At 31.6% G+C, this 18,081-nt stretch overlaps 1 protein-coding gene across 1 annotated transcript in view; it reads right to left on the bottom strand.

The window, feature by feature from the left end:
- The window catches only part of LOC145258134 (uncharacterized), a 306,677-nt gene that overhangs the window by 37,287 nt on the left and 251,309 nt on the right, over window positions 1-18,081 (bottom strand). Inside the window, exons 3-4 of the mRNA XM_080115878.1 lie at window positions 11,719-11,972; window positions 3,370-3,487 (exon numbers count right to left, since the gene is read on the bottom strand). Coding sequence (XP_079972004.1) covers window positions 3,370-3,487; window positions 11,719-11,972 — 372 coding nt within the window. The remainder of the gene's footprint in view (window positions 1-3,369; window positions 3,488-11,718; window positions 11,973-18,081) is intronic.

Below are 18,081 nucleotides of genomic sequence, written 5' to 3'. Positions count from 1 at the left end.
AAAGATGTATTTTCAGGTAATGTATCTTTAGTTATAGCTATGAGGTTGAGAAGGTTTCTTGTAATTATTGAAGGAAACAAGCTTAGTCTTGGCAGTATTGAACGTGACCATCCATGAAAACTGAAAATCTTTGGTCAATTTAGCAAAACTTCATTTTCACTGTTTGTCTTCAAAAACTTATCATTAATAATTAATTTTCTACCTTGTTTATTTTTTCATAATTTTTCGATATTTTCATTACTGTAACATGACAATTCAGTAGATACCATGTGTTTCACTTGAAATTCAATATTTCAGTTTTCGAATTTCACTACAATAATGAAGAAGCAACAATTTTTATATATATATATATATATATTTTTTATATATATATATTTCATTAACAATTTCTACGTAAATTTATTCTCATACTGGATCAGAACTAAAGTATGTAGACAGAAATTGTCTATAATATTTGATGAAATATACTTAAAGGAAAGAATGCTGCCTAAATATATAAACACACACACACACGTATATATATCTATGTATATAAAAAGCTAATTTTAGAAGGCAAAACAACGTAGAAGTGTAACGAATCAGTACAGACGGAAGCAAATTAAGAAATAACAGTGAAATAAGCTATGCAGATTCGCCTTTTATTACTATGCATTTTTTTTTAACATACTTTTAAACATTCATTGTTTTCTTACTTGCATCAGTATGATCAGATGAAAGTTTTGTATTTAATGATATTTCAGGAAATTTCTCTCCCTCAGATAGGTGTTTGACTTTAGTTCAAATGTGCATATGGGGCTATTGTAAACAATATAAAAATATATTTTTAAAAAGTATATTTTGCATTAATAAAAGGTGAATCCACACAGTTTATTGCACTGCATTCTATAAATTACCTTTATATACACACTAAACAATGCTTCAAGAAAACTACATTCATCTTTTACTGCCTTGAAGTTGGTGTGAGCAACTTAGAATTGGGCAGAGTATGCGTAAAAGGGAGGTAATTCTGAGATTATAGTTATGACTTAGTACTTCCTGTAGGCATATATTTCAACTAATATAGAAAATTGTGTTAAAATCATGGGAAAATGTTATACTTTTAAACATTAGTGTAAATATGAATAATATATAATGAGAGGTTATCCATTGATCAGCCTGAGGTGATTAAGTTTCCATGAAAACCGATGACCTGAAAGTTATTCTTAAATCCATAGGAAAGCTTTGCTCTCGTTAGTTAAATTAAGTCAGATGCTAATAGATTTTTAAAAGTAAGGATTTAACTTTATATTAGAACAGTCAACGAAAAATCTTGAAAGAGTAAAATACATCATCGGATGAGATTATGGTGATATTATTATCTTCAATTTATTATCTGTTTTATATATTGGCATATATTGAATGGTTTTAGAAATTCACTTCTAAACTAACCTATCTCTGACCAGGTCTTTATTCATCTCTATTTCCCTCAAGTTTATTCTTATTGCTTCCTCCCATGTGTTCTTTGATCTTTTCCTGTGAACCAAATCGATCTCAAATGCTCTACATCTAACCCAAAAACTCATCCGTTCCTTCAATGTAACCATGCCATCAAAGTCTCATGTTTAAGAAAAAGTTAGGTAGGACTTCAGATTCTTCTTCATAAGCCATGTGGCACTTATAATAACTGGTATGATTGATATCTCCCTAAGATTCCAGTTTCTTTTCATATCATACACGAGATCTGGATATTTGGTCTGTTTCTCCCTTTCAGCTCTGGTTAGACCTCCATCATTGGGGACACTCACTTCAAATAACTCTCTCTGACTTATTCCATATAACTATATCAGGTTTCACAGCAGCATTTTCAAGGTAAATTGCAGTAAGTATTACATGGTCATAATGTATGGTATATAAGTCATTTCCAACTGTTCTTTCAGGTTGATTTTCCTAGGATTTGCTGCTAAACTGGATGTTTAATTTTTTACAGATGTTCCAGTGGAGGTACTTACATACTCCTTCATATCTCGCTGTGTAGTAGCCATCCCCCAAAAGAATCTTGTAACTTGATACTAGATGACTCACACGTTCCAATTCTGTGTGGCAAAATCTGCATTTGTTATCATTTAATGAGACCTGCCATCTTCTTGAATGCATTGGTCATCAATGCCTGCACGTAAAGGGGACATCAGGTTTTAAAAGATGCAGTGTCTTGGCATCCAACCACAGGAAATTTGTTCTATGCTTCAATAATTCCATGTGTAAAGAAGGTTTCCGAAAGTCATGCTTCCCCTTTTTAGGCACATTCGTATCTGTTAGATACATAGACATCCAAAACGTGTTCTAGATTGTTGTTGGTGAGATGGTTAATAATTTTGTTGTTGGTTAATAATTTTGTTGTTGGTTAATAATTTTGTTGTTGGTTAATAATTTTGTTGTTGGTTAATAATTTTGTGGGTGTTTATAATGAATCTGAAGGAAGTGGGACATTCAGAACATTAATTCCAAGTTATGGAGCAATCGTAACATTTTAAGGATGTCACTAATAGCATTTTTTTTATATTATTACAGCATCTTCAGAATGATCTTCAGAATGATCTTCATCCATTTCCTGATTCCTTTGTTCCAGCTTATTTGACTTCATCAATGTACTGTTCCAATATCTCATTGTAATACAACTTCACGTTCCAATATCTCATTGTAATACAACTTCACATTCCAGTAGTTTCTTTCGAAGAACTGCACGCTTGTGGAACTATTTGTTTATTTTCCATATTTACAATGTTTATTTTTCAAGACAAAGGTCAAAAGGCATCTTCTGTCTTTGTGATATTTCATTCTTGTCAGCCTTACATCAAGTGGCTTCATGCCTTGTCTAGAGTGATTTTTCATTAAAAATAAAAAAAATGAAATAAAGTTGTACATTTGTATTATTCAGATAATTCACAATCTATGGCATAATAGTTAAATCATTAGTTAATAATCAGTTCTAAGTTGGAAGATTAGGGTTCAATCCTTACTAATGGCGATAATTACTAAGAATAACATAAATTAACATGCCTACAAAGTCATGGTAGAGGAAAGGAGGATAATCTACCCTCATGGATTGAATAAAAGGTTCAGTTTGAAATTCTATATGTTCCTGATTTCAGCGAGAAGTGTCCAAAATAGTTCAAAAAGATGCAGCTGAAGAAGGTTGGAGGTTACATTGGCTGAAATATTTTGAACAAAACAGTTCTGATCAAAATCGTTGTCCACATTTTTAAACAAATGTACATCTAAGAATAAACTGCTCTGCCATTCTTTTCCTCCATGGGATGACCCCAGATTATATACAGCAATAGGGTAAAGGAAGTGACACACTGAAAAAGAAAAATATTCCATTGTTCTTACCTGAGTAGAGATGTCTTCCTTCAGGGCAGAACCCATACTCTGAAGTATTTTCCGTTGTAATTCTGTATAACTGATATCACGTGGAACAGACAACAATTGAGGACAGCAAAAGCGAACACTGCAAATAAATGTTTTCAGTGAAAATAACGCAGGATACAAGATAGAAAAATATCGTTCTTATTCACATCGTATATATAAAGTAGGTTAAGTCCCTTACTCAAAACTTTGCAATTAATAGCTTCTTTAATAAAAAGTGTCCGTCATAACAAATAATAAATCAGTCTTCCATAGCAAATATTGCTGTGTGTTCTTAAAAAAAAAAAATATATTTACTCTCAATTTTAATATTTAATCCTGATCAATTCATTTTATTAGTGAACCTATTGAGGAATTGAGAGGAACTGATGCTCCCACAGTCAAAGTCCTTTTCCTGCCACTAAGAAATTGGGATGCATTCCAATTTGTGATTTTAATAATATAGCCGAGTAATATGAAAATAAACAAATAATGACCCCATTTGTTATGGCAATATAAAATAAAAATAACACCGAAAATATGATTATCTAAGGTTAGTGAATTTATTAAAATAATTGTACTGTAAAACTAATAAACAATGATTGTGGATTATGTAAGTGGCATGTAACATATGATAATAGGCTATAAAAAAAAAACTTTCAAAAAAAATTATGAATGTATCAGACAATCAGGGAGAATGATTATATCTAGGTTGATGTAACTTTTGTTATTTGTTTTTTATGCATATTCTTAGTGCTGATAATAATAAAAATATATATGCAGAGAACTATATAAAAAAAAAACAGTAAAGATTGAAACAATTGTACACTTGTATAGGAAATGAAACAATCTTTTTTTCAGATGAGCAAAACCAGGAGTGTCCCAGTGAAGCGGTATATTATAAAAGTGTTTATAGCTCTAGTATTGCACTATCGAGCTAAATAAATGAACTTTGTGTTATTAATAGTCTTGAGACACAATTGATACCTTTTGTGATTGTGGGTGTGCATGTAATTGTGAGCCAAGGGTTGCACAAACTCCAACCACACATCTCCTGAATTGTCGCCGCCTGATTCCAGTGGCAAGGAAAAATCCAAGATAACTGGAAACAATGCTAAGATGAGCAGAGAGCACATACAGCACCTAATATTTCCAAATGGTCACTCATTTTAGTACTGACCAGGATCAACATTGCTTAACTTTGGTGATTTAATATGAACCAGTGTGTCAGAAGTGATTGTCATACTAATATTTATATTCAAAAATAAACATTTCTATTTGAATACAAAATTAGAAAATTTTATTTCAAAAGTATAATATATCTCTATATATCTATCTATATACCAATAAAAGTGAAAGTGTGTGTGTGTGTGTGCACATTTCCCTACACAATAACTGTCAATTTTCAGTCTACAGACTCGAGATTTGATATACAGGGTATTGAGATTTGGGAAAATCTTTGTAATCGGTTTTCAGCCAGAAATTTGGCTGTTAAGGGGTCAAAGTTCAATGACTTGACCTTTGAGAACTCTACCAAACTCCTCCGCCAATTTTGCGTCTAAACACTTGAAATTTTAGATATAGGTTCCTTGGACATGGATCTAACTTAATAACTTGATTTGAGCCCAAAACAATAAATGTTAAGGGGTCATAATAGGGGTCAAAGTTTAAAAATTTTTGAAGGCTTCGGTCTCTATCAAATTACTCAGACAATTTCTGGTCTAAACATTTGAAATTTTGCATAAAGGGTATTCAGAGATAGGGCAAGCTTTTTAATCGGTTTGGGTCGAAAATTTGAGTTATCAATACATAAATGTATGTATGTATGTTTGCAGGTCTGCTTAAAATTTTCAACAGAGGCGACGAATTTTTACAAGATCAATATTGTTTTGAAATTCGACCTTTCAGACGACAAATATCAAAAAATTGGCTAAAAACATTAATATCTTCATCTTCAACTTCGCACTTTTCTACAGGTGGTGGGGGTCGCTTTTTTCTAAGATATTTTCGAAAGTCATCCTCTCCTTTTGATTGTCTAATCTTAATTAAAACCTATGTCACTTACGGTTTGGCGGTGGTCGTAACAGCACAGACGTCAGGTTTTTTCCCCCGTTCTTTTCCTCTTTTACGGTACGGGTTCAAGCCTGCCTTCCTACTATCAATTTTTTTTTTTTTTTGCTCAATATACACCTCCAAACACCCGGGCAACGCCGGGAGGCCCTACTAGTATATATATATATATATATATATATATATATAGTCATCTACGTACAGTACTGTTTCACAGCTCATCAGTGCAGCTAGACAGGCAACTGCCTCGAGCCAGGATTGAAACCCGACAGTCCAAATGACAGTCAAGGCTTCTCACCATTGCACTATATGGCTGCTGCTGTGTGGGTAATGAATTAATGTTTTTGACATCGTCCAAATGCCTCCACTCAATTTGTTTAGACAAAGAGTGTCGCTTACTATACCAATGGCATTTTGAATATCACTTCCCAATATGCTCAACCTAAGATAGGGAGCATTATTAATATTAATTATCTATATATATATATAAAATAGAAATTTTGAATTATGTATGATTACAACAAAATTTATTGTTTGACAAAAGAGTAAAGATAATTATAAAGAAAATCCATGGATTAAGGAAAATACTTTAATAATTATCTGTACTCCTTTGTCCAACAATAAATTCCGTTTTAATTCTACAAAATTTAACTCAAAATTTTCATTTATATTTTTGCTCAATTTCGCATATTGAGCTTTCTCTATCTGCTTAGAATTGTCTCATAAATATGGATACTAATATTTGTTTGAACTATGTTTACAGTATTATACAGCCTGTAATCTTATGGCATATATATATACATATAGTAAGTTATGAAAATTCTCACGAGAATGAAACACAGAATATTCTGTGTAGCTTAAATTGCCATATATATTTTCATAACTCACTACCTAGCTCTACCTATGCATTGAGCACTGTTGAAGTAAATACTGAAAATTTACACATAAAATTATATCTTCTTATATTAATTCATGCGATTAAATGAAATATATATACACACACCTTTCAAAAGTGTACACATAAATACACTGAACAATCTCAACAAGTTCCAATTTCATATACACATCCAAAAATAAAAATAAACCAAAACTTTAACATTCATTTGCGGGCATACGTGTGTGTTTTTAATTCGGTCTGCTTCCCAGATATAACTAGTTCAAGATTCTCCGGCATCTTGACTTTGAAATTGTTAATGTCACTCATATTAAGGACATTGCCCCCCCCTCCACGCCAAATCTTGTTTGTTGGGTTTAATAGAAATCAATAAATCTTTCAAGAAGTCAAATTGATAACATTATTTATAAGCTGAGCACACACCCAAAAGCAGTCAGTAGGGAGAGGAGATAAAAAACAAAAAAAAACACATACGTCATAATATACATATATATATATATATATATATATATATATATGAGAGAGAATAAAAAAGTGAGATCAACGATCAATGTTTTAGGAGGCAAAAAAAAATCAATATCAAATCAATAAGGAATCAATAAAAATAAAATAAAAAATAAAATTTAAGTCGAAATTGAGAAATAAATTTAAAAAAATAACTGAAAGTTCAAGACAACATGACTTTTGACGAAATTACAGTCTGACTCATCTAAGTTTGGTAACGCTCTGGAAAACTTGATTTTCCCTTTATTTCTCAAATATGGCAGCTAGTTTATGCCTATTTCATTAAATAGGACATTTTGTGTCTATTGGATATGTTGAGCATTTCTTGCTAAAAGGATAAACTTGCAGCAATCATATTTATTTATTTGCGGACTCTTATCCCCATCTTCATAGTTATTGTTATCTCACCACGTTTTGGCCAACTAATCCTCTGGCCTGCTTTGGGTAGGATTGAAGCTGCTGTTTTCAGACAATGTTCACCTGGAACCGTAGAGATTCAACACCGTTATCCACTGCACCACGGACCCCTTTGCAGTGGATAGAGGCATTGAATCTCTACACTTTCAGGTGAGCATTGTCTGAAGATAGCGGTATCAATCTTACCCAAAGCTGACCAGATGATTAGTTGGCCAAAACGTGGTGAGAGAACAACAACTATGGAAGGCAGTAACTAATGAGGATACAGTTAAGAGACTCAGCATTCCTATCCAGTTGTGGTTAACCACCTGAAGAAGGCCAGAGTTATAGTCTGAAACGTGGCGAAACAACTATGAAGATGAAGATAACAATCTGCAAATAAATATACAAATTACTCATCTCAAAGGATTCCAATAAAAAGTAACATAATTGCAGTAATCAGATTGTAAAGTAAATAAAGTTCCCCCCCCCAAAAAAAAATATAATAATAAATAGCGTCGAAACAAAGATTTTTACCTGACCCCCCCCCCTTTTCAAACAAAACATTTTTACATGAAATAATTGACGATTCTTTTCTAATTTTTTTATATTATTTGTCCGAGAGATTGCTCTTTTTAACAGTACCAGGTTCATGCTGGTTCGATGCGGATCACAAGTTTTTAGCGGACACACAAACACACAGACGCCTGAGGCATATATAATAAACAAGTTAAATTACTTATGTAATTCTGTGATTTTGTATAAGTATTTTAGCAATATATCTAGATGAATCAAGTTTTATTTTGGTGTCTTTAACTGCTTCCCCCTCCTATTTTTACTGATGAGGAGACTGTTTTTAAAAGACAAAACTTTTGTCGAATAATTGTCAATATTTATTGCCAATATTTATTGTTACTTTAAATAAAATGAACATCGTTTCTGCAACGATCGTACAATCTATTTTGTTTGTTTTTTTCTTTTTGAACTGATTTTTAATTCACAATTATGAATCGTTTTACTCAATATAGCTCTAGGATATCTATACCTATTGAGCTTATCATATATCTACAGTACAATGAACACTGTTTTCTTTTGATAGTATTAATATGGGAAAGAAAACTAAATAGTACCATCGATCACAGTGTCTATGGCATTTAGCTCACTGTGCACTTGGGTACACATTATTTGCCTGCTCGTATGTATATATATATATATATATATATATATATACACACACACACACACACACGGCTAAAAATGATATAACACTAGTGCTCATCTCGGCGTTGTTTCCAGGGAGATTGGACTCAAGTAATGCCGGTTCAGGAGAAGTGCAGTTGGATATTGTACAACCCTTGCCTGTTTATCAATTCTGTGTACACACTCTTTCAGGAGATATCCATTGCCACGTAAACTTTAATATGCATATATATCTTAATAACCTGCATCCAAAATCAGATTGTAAAGTAAACAACATTTTTCTAAAAGCCAAAGTGGAATGGGGTCAAATACAAGTTCATACCTTTGCCGACAGTATTAATGTGTAATTGGGTGCAATAGATTTAATAGTAACTGAATCTGGCTTAGTCGATTCTATTGTCCCGTGACGATACTCATGCAAAAAGATGAATTTTCTATGTGTCTGGCAGACCATGTTCAAACTCATATTTTTAGCCGATTTCAGACTAGTTGGACAACCAAGTCTTGTGAGGCAAGTCTACCCTATCGTCTAATCGGATCAAGTAGGTTTCAAAGATCCCAGAAAATAAGCAAAATGAAATAGATGATTTTGGGTCTACATCAGTTTACTTTTGACACACATAGCATCTGTAAACAAACTTATAATTCCAAGTTTTTTTTTGTTTTTTTTTTTGTTGTTGTTTTTTTGTAACAAGGTCGATTTTGGATATAGAGAAAGATTGATTTCTTCTGGGGCCTTTGAAACCTACTTGATCCCAATAATTATAATTATTAATGAATGAATAAACTAGTATAAACAAAAATATAAGCAGACATAGTTAAGCAAATCTGTTAAGTCATCTTTTAAGACACAAAAAACAATGGCCCGTTCCTCAAAAAAAATAAAACAAAAGAGGTAAATTGCAGGTCAAGTGAACCTTTGCCTGATAAACAAGCCACCACTGACTGCTGAAAATGGGAGCGGGAATAACAATTTTATTGGTTAATTAGCAAATTTAATCCCATGTGTATATAAAAAAAACACATGGTAACATTGATTCAATGCAAAAACCTGACAAATCTTCACAAGGATGCGGCAAATTCTGCATAGCTTAATTGCCATATATATTTTCATTAAAAATGATGTCGGCAAAATTCGAACCTGGAATGCTGAGCTTACACTCTGTACTTATAAACACTACATCACAACACTTCAAAGATTATATATCCTATTTTATATGAAAGAGATATGTATAATTATTTGTATATTGTTAATATAGAAATATAAATTCACCTAATCACATAAAAGCACAAAACCATTTCAAATGTTATGGGGAAGGAAGAAAGCAAATAACATTGGAAAGAAAACCTTCATTTACAGCAGACGTTTTCTTCCATTTTTTCTTCTTTTGATACAGATTGATGTTTATTCTATTTATTTTTTTAACTTTCCTGTTTTAGAGGTGTTTCTATTCTTATTTAACCAATTAAGATGTTATATGGATATAAGTGCGAACAATAAAGACAATTATTTTTTTATTTTTTTATTATCAAAGTAATTCAAGAATTTTTAAACTCTAGCATGACGGACCAAAAAACATGCCATTTCAAACATAAGCATGACAGACCAATAAACATGCCATTTCAAATTTCAGCATGACAGCTTGGACATATTGAAAACTCCATCTTAAGTAACTATAAACGTTAGAAATAAAACAATGTTAAAAATTCAAAATAATTCAAAAAAAAATTTTATATATTATTCACTGATTTGGATGACAAGTTAAGGAATGAGGAAAAGGAAAGCGTTATTGTTGTCGGATGGCAAATAAAATTTGAAAAGCTTTTAAAATCAAACTTTGTGAAACAGAAAAAGAAAATCAAACACAACGTTGATAGATAAATGCATTAAAGTTACTTCCACTGCAGATTCATATTCATAGATTTTTCTAAATTCTCTAGGGTTTAGGAATGGATGCCAAAACATTGAAAGATAATTTTATCAACATAAAATGCATTATATTTGATTCACATTCGAAAGAATTGAAAATAAATGTGTGTATTAAAATTTAATATATTAAAAAATAATATAAAAATATCTATCTATCTCTTTCTCTCTATATATTTTTTCATTACATTTTCACCCCAAACAAGGCACTTTGATGTATTTCCATTTTATATGTACTGATGTAGTAATCTTTGTGCAAGTATGGGTAAAAGTTTGCTGTGAAACTGATAAATATATATAAAAAAAAAAATACCAAGTAGTAAGTAAATAAAAAAGTTTTTATATTTTTAGCAATATTATCAAGAAGTGGCATTAGAGAAAAAAAAATTGATAAAATTTCATAAACTATTTATCCAAAGTTTGTAAAAAGAGACAAGGAAAATATAAACACCAATATTTATGTAGTTTATATAAAATTATATTACATTAAAACATGCTCAGAGTTTAAACTCATAACCACAAATTATTCTATATTTAATGGAAGAGGAAGTTTTTAACACAGTAATAAACTTTGATAAGAAATGAATTTATATTAGTTTGGTGCACCCATTTCTCTTGAATTTTGGATTACTTAGCTTTTTGTTTTTATTTAAGTAAATGGAAATAAAATATTGCCACTTACACATTTTAAAGATAATTTAATGGAAAAATCTAATCAATACTGATTACATCTGTAGATAAAATACAAAGACAAAAAAGACCCAAACATATTGAAAACGTTGACGCATACATGCCAACCAAAATAGTTGTAATGGAAATATTAGATTTCAGGTGAAACCAATGGTATCTTAAATTGTTAAGTTGCAGTAATGAACATATCCAAAAATTATGAAAAACGATAAGGTCGGAAATTAATTATTAATGAAAAGTTTTCAAAGACAATTAACGTAAATTAAGTTTTGCTAAATTGGCCAAAGATTTTCAATTTTCAGAAAATATTTACCTCCCTTTTGTTACAATTAGAATGCTCCAGTTTCTTTCTATACGAAACTCAATTTTTGCTGATTATTTTCGAAAACTAATTTCATTAATAATTAATTTTCTACCTTTTCGTTTTTTTTTTGTAATTTTTGGATAATTTCATTACTGTGACATAACAATTCAGTAGATACCATTGGTTTCATTTGTAATTCAATATTTCAATTTTTAAATTTTGTTACAATAACAAAGAAGAACCTAATTTTTAAGATCATAAAAAAAAATCAATCGTAACGAACACATATGTAAAATACACGGATACATTCATCGATGGGGATGTAAAGATCGAAAACTGAAGAGTTACCATTTTTCCGTGGTTGCTGCACTACCATTTATGCGTTCAACATGAATCAGAAGGATGTGCACCAGAGACATCTGGTAGGACGGGCCTCCTGGCTGAACATGGCCACTGTGTGAGGAAATGGAGGATGAAGGTGATAATACTGGCGCCGGCAACTCAAACAGGTAGACATTTTCTGCTTCAGAGATATCCGATATAGATTGTGAATCCGTGAGCGTACTGCACAAACCATCGGATTCAATCTGGCAAAGGATAAACTGAAACGAAAAAGAGGAAAACATTATTTAAATGCAGCTTTAAAAAAAAAAGAAAGAATAAAGAAAATAATGCAGAAAAAAATGCAAAGGATAGGGAAGGGGGTTAGTTCTCTCCCATTGCAAGAACTTAGAAACCATATTGCATGTCACTGAGGTAGTTATTTTTCTCTATTTAACATAGATTCCAGCAACTTACTTATGACACACAGGGGACTGATTGGTCTGTACTGAGAGGATGATGACTGTTTCTTAAATACGGGGCATACTGATGAGGTTTTCCAGGGTGTTTTTTTTTTTTTTTTTTTTTTTTACATAGGCATCACCGCATTATCAAGGCCAAGAGGCCACTCAAGGATAAGGGTTAAAGAGTGTACAGTAGAAATTGGACAATATAGTAATCATTAGTAATGAAAATTTGGTAAATTTGATAACTTATATGGAACGGCTCATCAAGAACTTATTTACGTTAGACTTGAACACAACCATATTGTGGAAAGCAGGAAAACGGAAGACAATTCCACAGGCGTGCAGTTCTAAGAAAGAAGCTTTGTTCATGGAATCTATGTTTAGGTTTAGGCACAGATAAAGAGTGGGGGGAATTATTGATAGTGTTTACAGCTAGACGAGTGTTTCTTGTGAAAGGTTGGCGAGGGGGGACCATAGATTGAAGCTCAGTTGGACACTTTCCATGAAAATAACGATACATCAGAGACAAACTCGCAACATCTCTTCTGTGAGATAGCGGTTGCAAGGAAGAGAAAAGGACATCTCCTACGAGGCTACGAAGTCTATTTTGAACTCTATCAAGGCAGGCCAAGTCCTTGTTGGGAAGCAATTCTCCTTAAGATAACGTTTAAACAGCTTTGTAAGTATGGAAGCTGGTTCTGGTTGAAGCTTTTTCAGCACTATAATTGGAATGCCGTCAGAGTCAGTTGTTGTACTGGAATCAAGGTTTTTAATAAGCTCAGCAACATCACGCATAGATATTTGTATGTCACATAGCGTGCTTTCAGGCACAGGAGGAAATACAGGGGATTGGAAGTCCTTATTACATAGGATAGAATTAGCTGCAAAGTTTTTAGTAAAGAGTTTGGCTTTGTCTGATACTGACGAGATTACCTCAGGTTCAGATGGTTGGGATTGCTCAGCTACTTTGAACTTGATGGACTGAACATACAACTCTCTTGCCTTCTTTATTATTCTTTTACAGTGGTTGTTGGCAGTCCTGAAGGTGTCTTTAATCTCAGTACATCTATTGTGTTGGAAGCAATGAAAATAGTTAGTTCTGTGCACAATGGCAGCAGCACATTCTGGAGAGAACCAGGGCTGGCTGATTGATTTTTGATGGAATTTTTTGGAGGGCATACCGACAATTAACCATTCTGTCAGGTCTGATACTATAGAGGATACATTCTTTTTAAACATGGAATGCAGAGGTAGATCCGATATAAATGTATGGAAGTTATCAAAGTCAGCCATAAAATATCAAAATACTTTACGATGGAGAGTTATTTTAAGGACAATTCTACAGAGTGATCCATTAAAAACAGATTGTGGTTCCTCATAAAATAGAAATTTTAGGTCACCCGATGAGGTCATTATTTGACTGAAACGTTGGCATTATTGCAACTATGTAAATTATTTACTTGAAATTAAATAAAAGTATATTTTGCTCATTTTATTATAAAGTTCTTGTGGTTTTTAACTTAAATTCAGACGAACATATCTTGGCTCAAAGGAAAAATTATTGATCAAAATAAGCACCATCGGAATCAACACATTTTACCAACGCAAAACAAGTGTTTTTATGTCAGTAACATAAAATTACTGTATTCTGGTGGAGTTGAAGTCAGTAAAGGCGTTTTTGATATCACTTAGATTTTTTAAGCATTTCTCATGCAGAAAGTTGCAGAGATGCTTGAAAAGGTAGTAGTCGGTAGGCAAGATGTTTCAAGAGTATGACGGATGAGGCAGAGTTTCATAGCCCAATTCGTTCAACTTTTGCAAGGTCGGTTTAGTAACATGTGGTTGGGTATTGTCCTGGAGGAGAATTGGACCTTTTCTGTTGACTAATGTTGGGTACGGTTGTCGAAGTTTCTGATGCATTTCATCCATTTGTTGACAATACTTCACTGCAGTGCATTAGTATAACACTGTACCCAAGTATGACATTGACTGTGCCTGCTAATGGGATATACAGATATGAAGTTAGAATAAGGAATATTGATCCAGTGTCCACATCACTGGCCTCAGCACAAAATCAGTACCATCTGGGCGACCCATTTTGGGTCAAGCTGCCTCGTTATTAATATATGTCCCAGCTGCATTCAAAAACTAATGGATGAGACTTGTCGCAGACTACCAAACAGTCAGCATGACCTTCTTTTGGTGCAACTTTGGCTTTGGGAAGTGTTGTGGAGCTTCATTGGCGTCTAACCACTGATCTGAGCATCACCAGTTGTCGTAAAGAACCCACTCTTCATCACAAACCGCAACCTGGTCAAGAAACAGGTCATTCTTGTTGCATAAAGGGAAGATGACACTTCATAACAGTCTTTCTTTTGATTGTCATTCAATTTGTAAGGCACCCATTTATTAAGTTTTTTTGTCTTTCCAATCTCTCTCAAGTGGTTAGAAATCATTGTATATGTTATGTCTAATTCAGAAGCTAACTTTCAAACAGTTGTGTTGACTGGCTCTTAACTGATTATTGTCAACATCCGACGGCCAACCACTACACTCATCATCTTTGAGACTCTCTTCGCCACCACAAAATTTCTTAAACACCATTGTGCTGTATGATACAAGTTTTTTCAGCAGCTTTTTGGCCTAGCTTGAATCGAAATAAGAAAATAGTGTGAATTTGCTTTTTCTCCATCTTTTACTCAACATTCTGAAATGACAATTGTATTAAAACAATTGTCATTTAAACGATTAGATGGAGGGAAAAATGCTCTTTAAAATAATATATAAAAGTAAAGGTATTATAACGAAAACTTGTTTGAAAATACATCATTTGAAATCAAAATTAATAATTCCACAAGAACTTTCTTCTCAAGCTAATATATATATAAAATAAGAATTACAGTTAAGTTTACCAAAATGATCCAAGATGGCAAAGAATTAATATTTATAAAGTAATATCTATCCATTCACGTGAAATCACTTTTTTATACACCCTATTTCCTCTGCTTCATTTTTTGTTATCAGGTAGCTTGTAGTTTCATTTAATACTTTTGCAAGCAAAATCCGATCCCGCATTTTGCTAATTCCTACCCTCTGATGAGAAGAAAAGTATTTCTTCAAAACTCCGCGGATTAAGGACTATCCCCTTATTTAGTGTTTCCTTTTTAAAATTACATATGTTTTTAACTCTTTTTCCAAGTTTTTTTTTAACATGTTTTATTAACTACTTGTTCTTTATATATATATATATATATATATATATATATATATATATGAGAGAGAGAGACACACACACACACACACAGTCTCTGTGAAAATAGCTGTCCAACAACTGGGAGAAAAGATCGATACTGAATAAATATAACCAATAAGTCTAGAGAATTCAAGTTAACTCATTTATCAGTCAATAAAAAGCATCTACAAAAAATAAGTAAAAGTTCAAACTGGTTTCTCTCCAATTAATTTGTGCCTGTTGGGAATGATATTCGTTTGGGAACTGAACATCAGGAACATAAAATCCAAGAACCTTATAAAAAGATTGTTAAAACCTAGTTTTCTCCCAAGGGCCGAATATATAATTCATTAAAAAAAATTTTTTTTTTAAATAAAAAAAAATATATATTAGTGTTATTGTACGTATAATGTCCTTTTTCTTTTTAATAAAAATATACGTTTTTACATACATAATAGAGCACTCTTATTGTGTCTCATTAAACACACACATACATATATACACATACATACACACACACATATACACATATACACATGTATATATATGATGATATAGCCAAGTGCCATCCCCTCTAACAATGAAAGTCCATGAGCCCGAAAATGACTTATTTAGTTCTGCCGGTGAAATTCACATGCTCAAGCAGATATGACACTGAAGACGGTCGTTGGTATACATATATATACATGCACACAAACATGCATATATACACATACACATATGCAAATATGTACACATACATATGTATTTATACATATACATACATACGTATACAAACACATGTACATATATAAACATACACATATACATAAACATGATGATGGCAGATCAATTATTACATGCTTCCAGCATTTCAGACCTACAAGTGTCACAACTTTTCCATCGCCACAGAACTATTTTTTATAGAAAAATGCTTGAGGGAGTATCTATACAAAGATGAAGTTACAGAGTTTTAGCTTTGTATGACAGCTAAATCTCTCTCTCGGTTCAAAATGTTAAGATCCAGCAACAAGCAAGAGCAAGATAGCCAGCAACAAGTAAAACTGTAGACCAGCTTAATGCGGGTACTGGTCTCTCATTTTATGGTTTTTCAAATCAGAGATTTGCTCCTCTCAATTCAAAAATTAGCAAACACCAAGAGTCATGTGTGTGTATGATGCATGTATGTATATATGTGTATGTATATTTGTATATATGTATGTGTATCTATGTATAGATATTTGTATGTATGTATATATATGCATTTTTTGATGCATGTTAAATTCATTTGATCATCATCATCGTCAATGATCCTTCATGTATGTTCTACATGTAAGTGTATGTACACATGTGTATGTGCATATGTATATACATGCATATATGTGTCCATGTTGACATGTGTGTGTACATGCGTATGTATGATTGCATGTATGTGCATGTATTGTGCGTACATGTGTTTTTTTTGCATGCGTATGTGGAGTGGAGAGGTTCCCGTAAGCCGTGGCGAATGCAACATATATATATATACACACACACATCTATATATACATATATATACACACAAAAATATCTCTATACAAACACACATCTATCCATACATATATATACACATGCATAGTCACATCTATATATATATATATATATATATATATACTCAAACATCTATCTATATATATATATATATATATATGTACTCAAACATCTATAAATATATATATATATATATGTACTCACACCTATATATATATATATATATATATATACATATGTACTCACACCTATATATATATATATCTACTCACACAGACACACATATATATACTCACACATCTATATATATACACATACATACTCACACATCTATATATATACATGCATACATACACATCTATATATATATACATACATACATACATACACATCTATATATATATACATACATACATACACATCTATATATATATACATACATACATACACATCTATATATATATACATACATACATACACATCTATATATATATACATACATACATACACATCTATATATATATACATACATACATACACATCTATATATATATATATACATACATCTATATATATATATATATACATACATCTATATATATATATATATACATACATCTATATATATATATACATACATCTATATATATATATACATACTCACATCTATATATATATACATACATCTATATATATATACATACTCACATCTATATATATATACATACTCACATCTATATATATATACATACTCACATCTATATATATATATACATACTCACATCTATATATATATACATACTCACATCTATATATATATACATACTCACATCTATATATATATACATACTCACATCTATATATATATACATACTCACATCTATATATATATACATACTCACATCTATATATATATACATACTCACATCTATATATATATACATACTCACATCTATATATATATACATACTCACATCTATATATATATACATACTCACATCTATATATATATACACATACTCACATCTATATATATATACACATACTCACATCTATATATATATACACATACTCACATCTATATATATATACACATACTCACATCTATATATACATATACACATACTCACATCTATATATATATACATACATACTCACATCTATATACATACATACATACAT

This window comes from Euprymna scolopes, chromosome 33 (genome assembly GCF_053919585.1).
Source record: "Euprymna scolopes isolate OS-2025 chromosome 33, ASM5391958v1, whole genome shotgun sequence".
Lineage (NCBI taxonomy): Eukaryota > Metazoa > Mollusca > Cephalopoda > Sepiida > Sepiolidae > Euprymna > Euprymna scolopes.
Note: the sequence above shows the minus strand (reverse complement) of the source record. Positions and strands in the feature narration are given on the sequence as shown.